At 37.4% G+C, this 18146-nt stretch overlaps 3 protein-coding genes across 5 annotated transcripts; 1 reads left to right on the forward strand and 2 right to left on the reverse strand.

The window, feature by feature from the left end:
• Window positions 1-1667: 1667 nt before the first annotated feature.
• Window positions 1668-9549, reverse strand: LOC149005730 (uncharacterized). 3 transcript variants are annotated; one of them, XR_016175668.1, is made up of 4 exons: window positions 9406-9549; window positions 6488-6574; window positions 3439-5041; window positions 1668-2528 (listed from the first exon to the last, which is right to left on the reverse strand). XR_016175668.1 is itself a non-coding variant. In XM_089169353.1 (3 exons), exons 2-3 carry the CDS (start codon window positions 6541-6543, stop codon window positions 4105-4107), a joined length of 993 nt encoding a protein of 330 aa, XP_089025479.1. In that variant the 5' UTR covers window positions 6544-6574; window positions 9406-9549; the 3' UTR covers window positions 2956-4104. The 3 variants fall into 3 exon arrangements, 1 of the variants encoding a protein (XP_089025479.1); XR_016175669.1 differs by having other exon boundaries at window positions 6488-6841; XM_089169353.1 differs by lacking the exon at window positions 1668-2528 and having other exon boundaries at window positions 2956-5041.
• A 2332-nt stretch (window positions 9550-11881) lies between these two features.
• Window positions 11882-15642, reverse strand: LOC149005731 (uncharacterized). The gene is made up of 2 exons (XM_089135984.1): window positions 14753-15642; window positions 11882-12770 (listed from the first exon to the last, which is right to left on the reverse strand). The coding sequence occupies exons 1-2, from the start codon at window positions 15640-15642 to the stop codon at window positions 11882-11884; spliced, it is 1779 nt and encodes a 592-aa protein (XP_088992110.1).
• A 2210-nt stretch (window positions 15643-17852) lies between these two features.
• On the forward strand, window positions 17853-18146 carry SMP1 (seed maturation protein). The gene has a single exon (XM_089135985.1). The coding sequence runs from the start codon at window positions 17853-17855 to the stop codon at window positions 18144-18146; it is 294 nt and encodes a 97-aa protein (XP_088992111.1).

Raw genomic sequence — 18146 nt, forward strand, 5'->3', positions numbered from 1 at the left:
TTTATTTTTAAAGCCTCTCCTTTTAGCAGGAAAAAAGCATAATTTGGTTTACTTCTAAATTTGTTGTTATCATTTCTTCTAGCCGTCTATCATCCATCCAACGGTAGCCTTGGTTGGAAAACTGAAAATATATCCTTTTAATTAATTCGTTTGCAAAAAAAAAAAAAAAAAAAAAAAAAAGGCGTCTAATTGTTTTTTCAAAAATTTTTGGATATACAATCCGCTTGAAGGACCTCCTCTAAACTTTGAAGAACATCCTGAGCACTCAGGATCAAGAGCAAATTTGGATATTCAATCAGCAACTTTATTTGCATCACGTTCCACATGAACGCAACAACCACCAAGATAAACACTAATCTTATCCGCTAGGTGTGCAAACCTACCACGATCTATACAACAAGGATCCAAGAGGGAGTCAGGCTCAAGATGAAGGGGAACAAACCTCTCATCCACCACTAATTTCAAGCCCTCACAGATGGCTAGAACACAGCCAAGGTGAATTTTCTGAACAAAGCCTCCCACAAACGTACCTTCAGATCCCGGAAAATACTGCCCATCTTCGCCGTGTCTCCCCTCCGGTGCACTGATGTATCTACATTGGCCTTTATCGAACCCATCGGAGTGAGACTCCACCTCACCATTGACCTTGCCGTAGAGATGCAACTGGTCCAAAAACCAAAACTCCACTCCACCATCGTAGCTCCATAGTCCAAGGCTACCATAGACAATAGTGACGAGCTAATACTGGAGGAGTTGCTATCTTTAACCTTCGTAGGTAGTAAACTGTTTTTCCCATACCTTCCATCACATATGTAGGACGAGTTCACTTCTAATCTATCTTTGCAATGCTCAGAGGAGACACTCCTCCACAATATGTGAAGGAAGGGTATGAGCGTGTGAGGGGGAGCATAGAGAATCTGAACTCAAGGGTAGAGTTCAACTATGCTCCTCTCACACCTAATGCTAGTAGAAGATTCTAACTCTTGAAGAAGTGTGACCTCATTTTCAAGTAACATCTCTTCCTGTTATATTGATTTTCCAATGAAAACAATCTACTTCTAGGCTACGATTAAATAAAAATCAGGCCCTTCTCCAAATTCAGCCAAAATATGTTCACCTGCATTGACCCATGCAGTCAGCAAATCTCAACCCAATCAACACGGATAGGCTTTTGATTCCCTAGAAGTCCTTCTTCAAGAACCATAGAACAATAAGCTATCTGATCATCTTACCCAAAAACACTGAACTAACAAAAAAGCCAAAAAAACAAAAAAAGCTCAAATAAATTCAAATAAATCGCATCTAATCGCAGCTACTTTCAAGTATTCCTAGGAACTAGGGGCAACTTTAGAAAAGGAAATTCTGACTCCAACCATTATTAATCTTGAAACAGCTATACTGTTCAACAGGATAGTGGTGTCTGGCCTTGCGTAATACTAAAAACATGTATAACAAATTCCACATGGATGAGCAGACTTCCAATCAATCTCTGGCTGCAAATGCAGGGACTCTTGAGTTCACTTTTGGGAGCCAAACTCTAGTATATCAATCTCAACAACTGCACTGAAAAGTGTTGCCACAAAAGAATTCCACCTGGTTAGATGCGCTGAAATTAAAGAACTTGGAAACTAATGACAAGAGAAGATGTTTAAGCAGAATACCTCTAGCTGCATCAACCTAACCAACAATGATTTCCAGAGACTCAGGGCCTCGCACCTTCTTAGTCGATGATCCCTTATCAACTTGATTACCCCCTTGGGGTTCACGGAAGTTTGTTAGAACTTGAAAGGAAATATTTCAATTATCCAATCATCAAAAGATATAAATATAAGATTCTACAAACAACAATAACAAATCCCACCAACTTAGCCTACAGGTAGAGTAATATATCCATCAGTAACTCATTTTCTATACCGAGCCACTTTTGAAAAACTTCAGCCCCAATATCCTCATTGACATATTCTTTTCCTTCTTTGACCACCAATCAATTAACATTGCTTAAAATTTAATACCTCCAAACTGTAAGCAGTTTCAACAACTATAAATGGTCAATCTAACTGTAAATGCTTACACATACTAAGTTTACAGAAGAATTAGAACGAAAAAAATACGCTTGGAGAAAACAGAAAACACACACACACAAACACAAAGAAAAAGAAAGCATAGGTGATTAACATTGATGTCCTGATGGTTATTTGGGAATTACTGATATATTGTTCCCGTCAGTTTTATGTCTCTGTAAGAATGACATGTACTATGGGTCGTTGCTCTGGACATATCTTACCACAGGTTGGATTGACATTCAAGCGTAGATGAAGTATCACACCTAAGAGCCTCTCCCCACTTGCACTTTCACATTCATCGTTAAAGAATTTTTGGATGTCTGTATTGCAAGCCCTGATAGATGCATCAACTGACAAAAGAATAAATGCTACCGGTACGTACAGTGATTTCCTCACAGATTAACCTCTCAATCAAGACCTTTCTGCGTGCAAATTCCATGGTAGTCTGATATCTCTTTTGAAAGCCTGGATAAAAACACAAGTAGATCACTACTTCCAGTTTATCTCTAATTGATACATGTGAATAGAATTAGAAGGTTCAGTATATAAGTTCCAAGAAAACTTGCTTCAAATGGAACAAACACTTCCTTGTGATGCACTTAACCCACCTTCATCAAAGGCAGGTCAAACTAAAGCAGTCATCTAAAGAAAAAGAATTATATCCGATAGTTTGCAAGTAAAGCTGAACTGAAGAGTTTTTACCCAAGGTTGCAGTTCACCTGCATCTACCAATACCTAGAATTAAGAGGTCATGAGTTCAACTCCTTCAGCCTACCTGCTGGGAGAAATAAAAGAAAGCTAAAGAGGCTCCCCCCCCCCCCTTTTCTTTCTTTCTTTTCTTCTTTTTTTTTTTTTTTTTTTTTTGGTGGGGGGGGGGGAGGAATGGTTGGGTGCCACATCTACAAATTGAATTCATTTGGCTCATAAGAGTACAAGATACAAAAGAAAAAGAATATCGCAATAGAAGTAGAGACAAAAAAAGAATCATTGAGGAAAGGAAGCCCAAATCTTTTACATGGATACATCCAAAAGGGTTGGAACCTGTAAGCAGAAAATTCATAGCACCATTACGAGATCCCCAAAAGTCAAAACTGCCCCTGGGCTAGACTTGTAATTTGATCTAGCAAAATATTTTTATGACTTCTTGAGGATTTCGGCTGATAATGAACCAGGATTATCCAGTCCACTTACATTTGTGCAGAGATTTCTTTGAAGAACCAAAAGCTACTGATGATGATTCCAAATCCCACCCAATTGCATGTACAAAATGATATGGTATCAGAACCATTCCACAATGTAATTAAAGACACAGGTTTAAAATACTTCTGCAGAGAAATATGTTTTGGTAAACATTACTAAACAAAGGGTAACTTACAGCCATAAATTCCAACTGTCGTCATAATCGAACTCCTGATTGCCATCAAAGGGACTAATGGTGCAACTCCAAACACCAGTAGAGAGAGTCAAATATATCATCTTCTGATCCCTTGCAGAAACAGGACATATTGCTCATCACATCCAATTTGTATATATATTAACCTCCAATTAGTGACTCAAATAAAAAGAGTCACAGATTAAATTGACATGGTGAAAACCATTTTCCTCTTCTTCTTCTCTTCATTCGGTATTGAGGATCCTTTTCCACGAAAGTGACTACTGATGCAAATTTAAATTCTTAAATAAAGATCAACTAAAATATCTTCTTCCCATTTAAAAAGACTGGAAACCTTCACATTATGCACCACCCAAATCATCATGTACCATTCCTACACATTACGATTTTTCATCCTCCAGTAGCTCACACAGAGAAGCCAATTCCACATTCAATTCATAAGGTGAAAGCCATTTGTCCTTTTCTCAACAGCCAAGACTCCATTATGTAAATTCCGATATTTCATCTCTCCTCTCAATTGTTTAGCTGCGCAGTAGTTATAAGGAAATAAATTCAAATGTGCAACATTCAGATAGTGTGTGAACATCTCTCTATGTCTGGAGTTGAAAATTCAATTTATGTTTAAACTCCAGAAAATTTGATGATACCTCAGTTTACAAGTTTTCCATGAATTTCTCGCATTAATAACTTGGAATTGTCAACAAGATATTTGCTAGCATAGACAATATCAGGGCAAAGTTCATGCCTTGGTGTTGGCTTGAGTGATCTCAACTGAACAAGAGGCTCTGAGATGTGAGACTTGCAGCAGAGCTCCCTTGCAGGTTGGACATGTTCCCACCAAAAGTCAGATAGAGCAACTTTCAGAAGATTCCAGTACTCTGCATCTCTGTTTACTCTGAATAAACTGCTCCCATTAGGAGTCCAGACATAGAAATCCATCCAGTCACGGTCCAATATTTCCATTAATCCCTGAGCTTGTGGAATGCAATAAAGAGGGATTCGTTTCCATGGGAAAGCCTTCTTTATGTCACCACCAAAAAATGGACACTTAATCTCCAGCACCCCACGAGAAGGTAAACCATAAAAAGTCTGGTCAACCACCCCATCAGGTGAGGCTGCAAGCCATTCATCTTCACGATTCTTCGTCCCGTAGATCTGAAATTCAGGAAAAGAGACACTGTTTCCTGTTATCAGCTTATACCATTCAAGTGCTTTCTCTTCGTTTATATTGTTCCAACAGGTAGCAAGGTTCCCAGTGAAAGGCTCAATAGCCCCAAGCTTTTCCAGCCAGAGCTGGACTCTTCTGCGTGGCCAGAATCCAACAGCTCCGCCAAAGGTGCTTGCAGTCAATTTACGCATTCTTAGTTCCTGCCAATTTTTAAACCAGTGCTGTAGGGAACTAGATTGAAGAATTGAAGGGGTTCCCTCCTTTACAGTTTTTGTACATTGACCAAATTGACAGAAATGACTGCCTGATTGATGGTGGAAATTGCAGCTATGCATAAGTAACCTTCTGTTTCTTGGCTGTGCAAAGCAATTTCGGCAGTAGTTTCTTCTGTTACCAGGATTCATGATAAGAGAAAACCTGTAGGCAAAGCATGGTTTGTCAATGAAAAATACACAACATACAATGGCTTCCCTGGTCATGAAAGGTAAACTAGTTATTGACAGGTAGAGAGAGAAATTATAGGATAAAGAGGTAGTTCTACATAATTTGCTGAATCCTCAGACACATGTTCTTCAACAATAAAGGAAAAGAATTACTGCAAAAACACGACACAGGAATAGCGTGTGAGATTTAAGTACTACATCAAAGAGAAAATTACTGAGGCAAAGCTGAGTAGGAAAATTGCCCCTGGACTCTGCTTGTGTGGAAGCCTTCAGCACTGGATTGGCCCTTGTCAAAGAGAAAACAGTTGGTTGGCTGCTTGATATGCACGGAAAGAGTACAATGCTCTCGCAGAAAATGGCTTTTGAACAGGATATTTCACGTACATATAAATGTTAAATGACAAACTGTGCTTCACCCATTCATTCAATAGGCGTCTGTAATTAGTTGCATGAACAACAGTTACAAAACGAAAGTAGTAAACCAAACTCTTCAGCAACAGGCAATCATCTCCGCAAATATATGGATTGCATAAAAAATAAAAATCAAGGAAAATTCCAGTCAGAGTTTTTTTTTTTTTTTTTTTTTAAGGGGGGGGGGGATGAATGAAAAAATTCCACTCAAAGTTTGAATACCTACAAGTGCATTCTCCACCTTCAATAAGACTCTTAATTTAAGCACAATAAATCCTCCTAAACTTATCTCCCTTTTGCCCATGTAAATAAATACCTCCAATTTATGAATTTCCCTCATTTAAAAGTTATCGTATACTATTTACATTTTCACCATCTATCCCAGCTTTCTAATATACACAAATTGATAATAATTCATACAAGGTACCAATATATGCGTGGTAATCTCACTAGCAATGTATCTATAAACCCTTTTTTTTTTTTTTTTGGGGGGGGGGGGGGGGATGTCAACAAAAAAGTACCAAACACGCTTATTAGAAGTAAAAAAAAAACGACTTACTTCATTTCAACAGAATCCAACAGTTTATATATTTGCTAAAAGGTTCTCTGAACCAACGCATTTCCTATGCTGGAGCATATGACTTTTCATTTTTCAAGTAAAGAATGGACCCAAAAAAAGGGGATGTGAAAGATATCTAACTTGCTTCACTCTTCTAAGAATTTATGAAGTCAAGAAAATAAAGAGTCAATACGACTGAGTCAAACCAAAATAAAAACATGACAGCATGGCTACAAGAGGCAACTAAAATTTACAGCTTCCATTAATCAACCACAAACAAATTCTCAAAATATACCCCAAAAAAAAAAAAACGAAAAGCTAAGAATTATATTGGTCTAAGATGTTACCCAGAAAACAGAAATCAGAAGTGAAATTTCAAGGTATGATTTGGGTTTTCTATCTACTTGAAGCAACTTATCTATCAAGAAAATCAGAAAGAGATGAACTAACCTTAACAAAAATCCACTGCACATGAATCTCCTGGAGCTCACCCGTGCCAGCAGCATTGCAGCTACAGCTCAGCGTCATAGGTGTTTCCTAGAGAAAATAACCAAGTTCCTATCAATAAGATGAATCTAGTTCAAGCTCATAGCATGAGAGCCAATATATGGACAACTATGTCTGAACAAAATTTTCCTTTAAGTGGATAAAACAAAAGGGTGGCCAACAACCCCCAAAAAGAGAAATATTTTAATATCAAAATTTATAAAATTCTCTCTTTGAGGTACTACTTCATCACTTTTCATTTCTCCTCTTACGCTTTTGCTTCATTTCCATAGATACACAAATCATCAACCAGCCATCCTACAGCACCAACAAAAGAATTTGATGCAAATAACATAACCCAGTGATAAAGTTGTCAAGGTGACCTAAGGCAGTGAAGCAGCAGCTAAGCACATAGACAAAAAGGTGCATGCTTAAGCAATGAAGCCATGAATGAGTGGATTAACCTAGACGGTGAAGTTTAGAGTTATATTGTGCAATACATTTACATATGGAATTACAAGTTGGCATAACCATGGAACTACAAAATCACTGAACCACATAGTTGCATACTTGCATACTCATGTAATCACAGAAATATATAGGTTGGGAAAAGAACTCCTGAGCGGCAGTGAGAAAGAGATGAGATCTATATGTGCATGTGATGGGAAAAGAACTAAAGAAGTCAGGTTTTGGTGTTTTCATCAGAAAGATGCAACTTTTTTTTTCACCTTCTGTTTTTTCATCTGCCTCAAAGAACAAACAAGACACCATTGGTGCTGATCAATCATATTCTATGCTTGTTCTTATTCCCCAGCTCAGTCCCTCAAAAACAAACTGATTGAGCCAAACAAATTTCTGTTCTATAACTCCTGAAGAACAGAAGAACATGAGAATTATACACCAGTACTCTTACCAAACAGGACCTAATGTCCCAAAACGACCTACATGATGCCCAGATCCCAAGGTTCCCATCTTAAGAAGTCAAAGAAACACTATCAACAGCACAGGTCCAGAAATCTACCTCTACACCTGACGGACAACTGGACAACCCTGCCAATGACTCCGGCTAGCATTTGAATTTTAATTCTCAAACCAGATAATCCTGGCTTAAATGTTTGTAATTGAAGAAATGCATTTGTATGCACTGTTTGGCCCCTCCAATCATGTCACCAGGAATTGGAGAATTAAGTTTATTGACATATTTCTGGAATACAATTCTCATAAGCATTATACTGATATGATATGAGTCATAAAATCACTTGAGTGGAAATGTTGTGGGTTTAAGTCCTGCACAGATCGCTAGCACGCGATGTATCCCATGCCCTGTGCATCAAGGTACAGTCAGCATTGATACAAATAGAGGAGCTGAGTAATTTGTTTCCTGCATGTAAGCCTTCCTTCTTTTTTTATAAATAATCAAACAAACTGATACAATTTATGCAGTGTCCCGTAGAGTTGTGCAAAAGAGCATTTTACCTATATATGATCCTGCTAGCAAGCAAGGTTTAAAGTATCGGTATCAAGTATCGTATCGGTAAGGTGATTTTAAGAGACGTATCGTCCTATATCGAGTATTATATCGCTCTGACTAATATATTTTAGTATAATTCAATGGAGAGACGTATCGAGATGTATCGTATCGTTTGGGTCAAATATGGATATGTATCGGCTAGTATTGTATGGTATCGTGGGATACTTTAAACCTTGCTAGCAAGTAGCTAATATAGATAAGGTGCATCAACAATACCCCAAGATCAAGTGAAAATTCAAATTCATGAGTTGAGGTACTGCTGTAGGAGCCATCCACAACCACCTCCAAGGGATGGAAACCTACCTAAATGTACCCAACATAGAAGAAATGACCCCAAGTGCCCAACAAGCCAAACTTATCATCTCAGAAAACTGAAACATGAGTACACAACAAAAGATCTCAACTCTAGCAGACAAGCTATCATTTATATGCACAAACAAAGATAAAACCCCATACTAGTCCCACTAACTTCTCTGTAATGTACCGAATCAAAAAGGATGATTTGGAAGAACCCAAATAAATGAACATTGAAAAAAAATGAACTAGAGAGAAGAACCAGTAGTGATTGTTGAAAACGTAGCAATCAAATAAGCCATACAGGTAATTAAATTTATTGTGCAGTAATCAGACATTGGGGGAAAAAAGACAGATTTTTTTTTAAGAGAAGAGAGCCATGATGGTAATTTATTCTGATAATTGTTGCTGCTAATCAAGTACTCTCAGGATTTTGGTTTTCCTAATCTTGTCGTCTGATTGACAGAAAGAGATTGAGGACCTACGGTATAACCTCAGAAACCTTTCTTCCGCTTCTGATGATGGTGCTCTCAAGTTAAAGGAAGAATATCTCCAAAAATTATATGTCCTTGAAGTTGAGGTTAGTACCCCTACTTGGGTGTTCTCCTAGCTTACCTCACATGTTCCAGAACTGAATTTTTTTTCTTTCCTTCTTTTCCCCACTACGTCTCAGAGTTGAAGAAAAAGCAAGGTGCACAGTCTCAACTTTTGAGACAAAAACAGAGAAGTGATGAAGCAGCCAAACGGTTACAGGAGCTAATTCAGAGAATAAAGTCCCAAAAAGGTGTCTTCTTCGTAATCATAAAGATGATAAGCGGGTTGGAAATATACCAAGTATCATAGCTCCTTAATACAGATGATCATACAAACATTTCGCCAAACAGCTCAAGGGTATCCAAGCAATTATCACAAATAAATTTAAAAAAAATCATTAACTTTTTAAGGTTCAAAATACAACTTAATTGAACAAACAATATTCATCAGCTTTTATAGCATACAACTTTAACTGGACAAACAATATAAGGATTACTGCTTTTATTCTCACTAACATTCTTACCTAAGAATTCGATAGAGAAGGGAACAATTTTTTTATGACGACCGCGAGGAAAACAGTGAAAACAGCAACAACGACGGCAGTGCCAACCGCGACCGCGGTTACAGTGACGATGACGGCGACGGAGTAGAGAACAGAGTCGAGAGAAGAGAGACTTACGGTTGTGAGTCGAGACGAGTTGCAAGTTGCAACGCGATTTTGCTTCAGTCCACGATTCAGCCAGCCGTTGGATTATTTTGAAAAGATCGTAGCCGTTGCATCTGTTTAGTCAACAAACCGCTCGGGTAAAGTGAACAAACCGTTTTAAGAAAGCCGACCGGACGAACCAACACATTTTTCAAACAATTTTGAAAATGCCAAAAGAGAAGAACGCGTCTTTCTACCATAATTTCAGAGGAAGAAGAAGCTCTGAAAAACACTAGGCGTAGATTCGACCCATTTCTGAAGAAGAAGTTATTGGAATATCAGTGCAAGGAATCCTGGTTTCTTCTTCTTCCATGATCAAGTTGCAAATTGTGCATGTGATTTCCCCTTTGTAGTCTTTTATTTAAAAAGTTAAATCTCATCGGTAGTTATACTTAATGAGGACATACCCAGAGAGGCCTGAGGTTGAGAATGAAATAACACTTAGAAGAACAGAGACTAGAGACAGAACAGAGAATTCAGAGAGAGAGAGAGAGAGAGAGGAAGAAAAAATGTGGTTGCTATGGGAGTGGAGAAAGAAGGTGAGGCGTATACATATAGTGCAGGAAAGGACACTTAACTAGTACCGCCAGCTCCATGAGATTCAGGTTTGTTAGAACAAACATCACAAAATAGTGAATAGAAAAATAAACAAAATGAAAACACACTGAAATTTAATGTGGTTCACACACCTATGTGGTATATTACATCCACAAGTGAAAAAAGAAGAACAAAATGAAATCTCACAACCAATAGCTGAGAACGGCGTTACAAAAACTTTTACCCAAAACCCTAATCGAAAATCTCAAATATTTCAATAATGTGGTAGGTGAATATAAGATACATATATATGGACTCCAATCAGGTAAAAACTTGTCGACCCATCAGGCCCAAGACCTCTGCTACCACCACAGATCTTCGCTACATATGATTCGAGTCGCCCACTAAAATATATCGGTGAGGGTTCATCTTTTAAATCAGGTACAAGAATTTAGGTCAAAACATAACAAGATTCAGCCAAACATGCCAAGACTATGTTATGTCACTTTCTTCTCCAACCACCTCCTTTGTTTACTGGATGGTGGGATTTGATACTTTAAATGAAGTAATATCTCTAGTGCTTTTAAATGTGACAAAATTGTATTTAAACATGTACATGCACTTAGTAGATGAGAAGGGAAAGGTGCATGCCAAGGTAACCGGTTTGAATTGTATTTCAATTTTTCAATCCACTAGAGCAGCCTAACCTTTGGTATGGTTTGTTACTTATTAACATAGCATTAGAATTGAATCTACAACCTTTTCATTAAGAGATATTGGTCTTACCAACCGAGCAAACTTGCAATGGTATACTGAACACTTTTTCCCTAAAATTTTTTTTAACCACCGGGGGGAAAAAAAAAAAAAACACAACCCCCCACCAAAAACCGCCCCACCCACCCCCCCTTTCTCCCCCCCCCCCCCCTTCTCCCCCCCCCCCCCCCCCCGGGGGGGGGGTGGGGGGGGAGCCACCCCAAAACCTTCCCCCCCCCCCCCCCCCCCCAAAAAAAAAACCAATGGTCTTCACAATATCCTCTTGTACCTCCATATCAACACCTTACTTTTTTTCTTAATTCTCTTCTTCCGTAACTACTCACAAACCTTTTTTACCCATAGAAGCCACTTTCCCTACCCAATCACTCATATCCAATCCTAACGATCAAAATGTAAACCAGTTTTCTAAACCAAACAATCCAAACTAAGGAACTCTTCTAAACTGATTGGGAAGTTTCAAGCTAATTTTAAGCTAAAACTATGCAGGAAGTTACCACCTTCATTCCAGAAGTTTGGGGCGTATAAATGTTTTTATAGATTGTAAGTTGAAATTCAAAAGTTTAAACCAAAAGAGGATCTATGTAACCAACAATTGGCCTAGCAGGGTCAATAAACAAAAAAGTATTGAACAATTTCGAAACTCCCTACTTGCAAAAGAAAATGACAAGTATTTTTTATTGACATCACCCTCATCAGCCAGCCTCCAGGGCAAAAAATGAAGTGCATGAGTTGGAAAAATAAAACTATAAGTAGTGTCATAAACCCATGAATTTTTAAAAAGCTTTTAACCAATAACTAAATAAATAAATTGAATTTAAGAAAAGCTTTTATCAATAAATAAATAAATTTGGGGAAAAAATTTCCTACACACAACTTAGGTTAATGTTTTCTTTGCCTATTACTAAGGTAAATCATGTATTTTCCTTTCTCAAAAATGAAAATATTAATATGTCTTCAATTCAAGAACATGAATCGATTCGCTTTAGATGGAAGCCAGCTGATGAATTGAAAATGGTTTACATAGGTGTCCAAGAGATGCTTGGTTGGACCAGATAGAATCAGCCAACAACATGTTCACCGCCTCTGTAGGATCATAAGAGTCCCACCACACGTGAGTGAGCCCGAACCCACGCCGATGATTTATAACGTTCATCATTCCCTTGTATACATCACAATATACGATATCTAAATCTCCCAATTCCAACCTAAGCATTGAAAGTTTTTGAGAGAGCATGCTATTGTACTCAATGATCAAGTCATTTAGCTCATCCACACAATGCCCATGCCCAACCAATTGAGTCCTATGCCCGTAAGTCCCTAACAGTACTCGAGGGCTGCAACCCAATGGCGCTATACCCATACAAACTATCTTCTTGGCACCTGAAAAGTAGAGTTCTTGAATGGCCTTCACCATTACACTCACGAGATCTTGAGCGTATCTCTCATCTGAATAGTCCATGGAGGATAAACGAAGGTAATCGTTCTTACCAATTGATAAGTAAAATAATGTCGATTTCATGAAATCTTTAAAGTTAGCATGAGACATCCCAACTTCTAGGAGTCTAATGGAATCCAGAGCGCGTTCAAGCTGAAGATTTAAGGGATCAGAGTTTCCTCTTATGGTAGCAGTAGAAGAACCAAAATTGATGATGGGAACCACATCTTTAACTCCGAACAATCCCATTCGGTTGAAGCCCATCTTCTTAGCGATCATCTCAGGAATAACGATGGGTTGCGAGCCATTGCATGGAAAGAATAGACTACCGACTGAAGAACTACTTCTACAATGCACTGTTGAGTCTCCGAGAATAAAAATGGCCGACCACTTTCGTGGTTTTGGGGCTTTATAAAGCATAGGAATTATCACTAGGCTGAAGAGTAAGATCACCAAGAAGAACAAATACTTGTAGTTCATGGGGAAGCCGATAGGGACAAGAAAACTCCACCTATTCCTTCTTCGATTTGTTGGTCGGTTCCCTCCCGCGTTTTCCATTGCTTAATTCTTAACTCAACAAGCTAGATAAGATACTAAGATCAATTTGATCGGTTCCCTTTTAACTCTTAAAGCAATGTAGTAATCAAGGGAAGATTATTTTTATTTTTGTCAAGAGAGATTTCAGCTACCTATAAATTATAAAAGGAGAGAGATTCTCTCCCAACAAACTAGGAAACCCTAGAAACAAGGTTACAACAATTTAGGATAGTTAAATAAAGTAAATTATATTTACATCTCTTCTGTTTGTAAATAACGACGTTTACACAATTTGAAATTTATTCCATGATGATTACATTTCTTATGTTTAGAATTATATAATAATTGTATGTTAGAATGACAGGGTTAAGTAATGAGGTAATATTCAATACCCTTAAAGAAGAAAGAAAAAAGAAAATTTGTGAAGTCTCCTATCTTTAGATTCTTTACTAGAAATTCTTTTGTTTTTTCCTAAGAAGTTTTCTAAAAAGTCTCCTAAATTAAAGAAAGTCGATTCACTCTAAGATTAACTGACTTATATGTATATTTCTATTTTTATTATTTTTTTTAAAACTTACCGTACTAGGCACAGAGAAAAGAAAATAAACAGAATTGATTTAGCATTATGCATTTCAATAGGGCCAAGAAATAATTTAAAAAAAAAACACTTTTTATTAACCTCACTCGTATAGGCTGCTAATGAGGGGCTTCACGGAAAAAAGAGGTGCATCAGTTGAAAGTGTAAAACTAAATCACTCTCTTCATTTTCATTTTTATTTTAAAGATTTTTGGAACATGTGATTTTTTTTTGCCAACCCCGGTTTTCAAGGCTTTGACCTGACTAATCCGGACTAATCCAGTGTTCAACCCGGGTCGCACACTTGGCTGTGGTCGGTGAGTCTCCCAGCAGGGATTTTTTACATCCACAAGATTTCGATACAGGAACCTTGCTTAAGTTGACCAACCCCCGTTGGTTGAAACATGTGATTTTTATATATTGGGATGAAAGTATTACATAATATACCATTAGAGTTGAATCCACAACCTCTTTATTAAGAGATATTGGTCTTACCAACCGAGCACCTTGCAATAGTAAATCCACTTTCCCTACCCAAATTCACCCATATCCAATCTTAATTGATAAAAATGTAAGCCTTTCTGAACCAAACAATCCAAACTAACCTTCTAAACCCTAGTTTTAAGCTGAAACCGTGCAGGAAGTTACCACCTTCATTCAAAAGTTTGGGGCGCAAAGAGTTTTATAGATTGTGGAAATTTAACAGTTTGAACCAAAGAAGGATCTATGCATGTAAACAATGATTGGTCAAATAGGGCCAAGAAAAAAATAAGTATTGAACAATTTCAAAACTCCTTACTTGCAAAAGAAAATGACAAGCTTTTGTATTGACATCACCTTCAACCCTCACGAATAAAAATGAAGTGCATGACTTGAAAATATAAAACTATATACACATATAAGTAGTCTCATAAGCCCATGAATTTAAGAAAAGCTTTTATCAATAAATAAATAAATAAATTTGGGGGGAAATTTCTTACACACAAACTAGGTTAATGTTTTCTTTGCCTACTGCTAAGCTAAATCATCTATTTTCCTTTCTCAAAAATGAAAATATTAAATTCAGTTCAAGTACACGAATGCTAAGCTAAATCATCTATTTTCCTTTCTCAAAAATGAAAATATTAAATTCAGTTCAAGTACACGAATGCGAGCAGCTTTAGATGGAAGCTAGTTGATGAATTGAAAGTGGCCTACATAGCTGTCCGAGAGATGCTTGGTTGGACCAAATAGAATCAGCCAACAACATGTTCATCATCTCTGAAGGATCATGCGAGTCCCACCACATAGAAGTGTACACATACCTATACCAATGATGTAAAATGTTCATCATCCCATTATATACATCACAATATACGATATCTAAATCTCCCAATTCCATCTTGAGCATTGAAAGTTTCTGAGAGAGCATGTTGTTGTACTCGATTATCAAGTCATTTAGCTGATTATCCACACAATGCCCCAATTGAGCCCTAAGCTCGTAACTCCTAAGCCCGAGACGCAACAGTGGTCGAGGGCTGCAACCCAATGGCGCTATACCCATACAAACTATCTTCTTGGCACCTGAAAAGTAAAGTTCTTTAATGGCCTTCACCATTACAGTCACGAGATCCTGAGCGAATCTCTCATTTGAATAGTCCATGGAGGATAAACGAAGGTAATCGTTCTTACCAATTGATAAGTAAAATAATGTCGATTTCATGAAATCTTTAAGGTCAGCTTGAGACATCCCAAGTTCTAGAAGTCTAATAGAATCCAGAGCACGTTCTACCTGGAGATATAAGGGATCAGGGTTTCCTCCTATGGTAGCAATAGAAGAACCAAAATTGATGATGGGAACCACATCTTTAACTCCGAACTGTTCTGTTCGGTTGAAGCCCATCTTCTTAGCGATAATCTCAGGAATAGCGATGGGTTTGGAACCATTGCATGGGAAGAATAGACTACCCACTAAAGAATTGCTTCTGCAATGCACTGTTGAGTCTCCGAGAATAAAAATGGCCGACCACTTTCGTGGTTTTGGGGGTTCTGGGGCTTTATAAAGTATTAAAATTATCAATATGCTGAATAGTAAGATCACCAAGAAGAACAAATACTTGTAGTTCAGGGGGAAGCGGATAGGAATAAGAAAACTCCACTTGTTCTTGAGATTTGTTGGTCGACTCCCTCCGGCATTTTCCATTCCCTCTGGCATTTTCCATTGCTTTTCAACTCAACAAGATGGAAAGATACTAAGATCAATTTGGAAACAATCTAACCTAGTTTTTCGTTCCCTCTTTATTCCTAAAGCAATGCAGTTAACCAACGGATTTATTTTTATGAAGAGAGATTACAGGTACGTATAAATAAGAAAAGGAGAGATTCTCTCCCTACAAACTATGAAACCCTAAAAACAAGATTACAACAATTTAGGACTCAACGAATTTATTTTTATGAAGACAGATTACAGGTACGTATAAATAAGAAAAGGAGAGATTCTCTCCCTACAAACTATGAAACCCTAAAAACAAAATTACAACAATTTAGGACTCTTAAAAAAGGTAAATTATATTTACACGTCTTGTGTTTGTAAACAACTATGTTTACACAACTTCCACTTGAAATCTATTCCACGATGTATACACTCCTTATGTTTTGAGTTATATAATAATGGTATCTCTTTTGTTAGAATATTAAGTTTTTTTTTTTTTTTTTTGGTAGTGAGAATATTAAGGTTAAGTAATGAGGTAACATTCCATACCCTTAAAAAAAAGTGTGAATTATTATTATTATTTTTTTGGATACTGGTGCTTTTTTAATATTGAAACTGAAATGCCGTCCGCAAAGATTGAAACCGAAGACCTCTCCAACCCTACATTGGTTAAAGTCTACTACCTTTACTATAAATTCTTTTTTTCCAAGAAGTTTTCTAAAAAGTTTCCTAAATTAAAGAAAGTCCATTCACTCTAAAATTAACTGACTTATATGTATATTTCTATTTTTTATTATTATTTTTTTAAAACTTAAGCACAAAGAAAAGAAAATAAACAGAATCAATTTAACTGTGACCCACTCCTTTTATTCAAGGAATAACATTTCCTTATCTTACTAAATTAGAACTTCCATAAAGTATCTAATTAATCACCGAATTCCAAACTCTCCCTCAAACTATGTGTGTATACAATATGAGAATATTACATATGCGAGTATACCATGCCTGTCTCACAGTTAGAATTTCATTTGAGAGAGAATTCTTTCACATTCAAATTAATGAGTGGGAGATGTATATTAATATTATTTGAATTTGAATTACAACTTGTTTATGATCAAACTCTACAACTTGTTGAGTTATTAATACTTTAACTATAACTCAAAATCTTCTTGATCTGTTGGAGATAAGATCAATTGAGGATAGAGTTAGCTACAGTCGATTAGAATTTGAATTTGAATTCAGAGACTTATCGTTTACCCTTCCCTGCAAAGTCATTGGTTGAGAACAGATAGTGAGCTTGAATTTTAAAATTTTGAATCTTGGAGCAGATAAGCCTTTGGTGAGAATGTCCGCCATTTGGTATCCTGTGGCCTGTGGGAACAAATCGGATTGAAAGATTTATTGTGGCGACTTGTTCACGAACAAAATGATAATCAATCAAGCTGGCCCGGATGAACCTCATTCCAAAAAAAAAAAAAATGATAGTCAATCTCGATGAGTTTGGTTCGTGCAGGAAAGACCGGATTAGCAGCAAGGTAAATAGCTCCAATATTATTGCAGTATAGAGTTGATGCAGAAGTGACAACCCCAAGTTCATGCAGTAGCTGACGTAACCATATCAACTTAGCGGTAGCATTAGCAACCCCTTTGTACTCAGATTCTGTAGAAGAGCGGGCCATAGTGGGTAATTTTTTGGAACTCCAATAAATCAAGTTAGGGCACAAGTAAACACAGTAGCCACTTGTAGATCATCGATCAATCGAGGATAGAGTTAATTATAGTGGATTTGAATTTTGAATTTGAATTCAGAGACTTATCCTTTAACCTATTCACATAATTTTGGGAAAAGCTTTTACCAAACATAAAAAGTTGAAAGAAAAGAAAAGAAAAAAAAATCCCACTCGCAGCTTAGGTTAATTAAATATCCATTTTCATACAAAGTCAATAATACCCTAGTTTTAGGAGGTGAATTTTCAGACAATCACAATTCACAAATTTAACCTTGTGAATACCCTTCTTAGGCCACCTCCGGGCCAATATTCAACCGGGTTAGCCCGGAAAGAGCTGCCACCCTTGTTAGTAACTTCTCAAACAAATGCCACGTACCCATACGAATTGACACTTGTTCACACTCACTCTTCCCTTCTATTTATGCCAACAACAATGCTGGATGTGATGAAAACCTTGCAAGAGAGAGAGAGATAACGGTGAAGATGGCAAAGAGCAACGAAGATTGGAAGTATGGAACAGCTCAGGCGAAGATATCACCTGAAGAGACAGTAAGGGTGCGATACAAGTCTGGCACTCCTATTGAAGGAGGAATGATCGCCCGGTCTGAACCGGTCGATCTCTTCTCCAGTGCTCGCAAAGTTTCCGAGGCCAAAAACTCCGATGATTCTGGACGTGTTTCTTCTTCTACTCAACAACAGTCACACCATAACGACGGCGAAAATGGAAAAGATCCAGACCGCAGCGGTGCTTCTGCCACCGCCCCAGCTGCCGGTTGA

The sequence above is a fragment of the Hakea prostrata genome, chromosome 9 (assembly GCF_041222555.1).
Source record: "Hakea prostrata isolate BN-2017 chromosome 9, UWA_Hpros_2, whole genome shotgun sequence".
NCBI classification, from domain to species: domain Eukaryota; kingdom Viridiplantae; phylum Streptophyta; class Magnoliopsida; order Proteales; family Proteaceae; genus Hakea; species Hakea prostrata.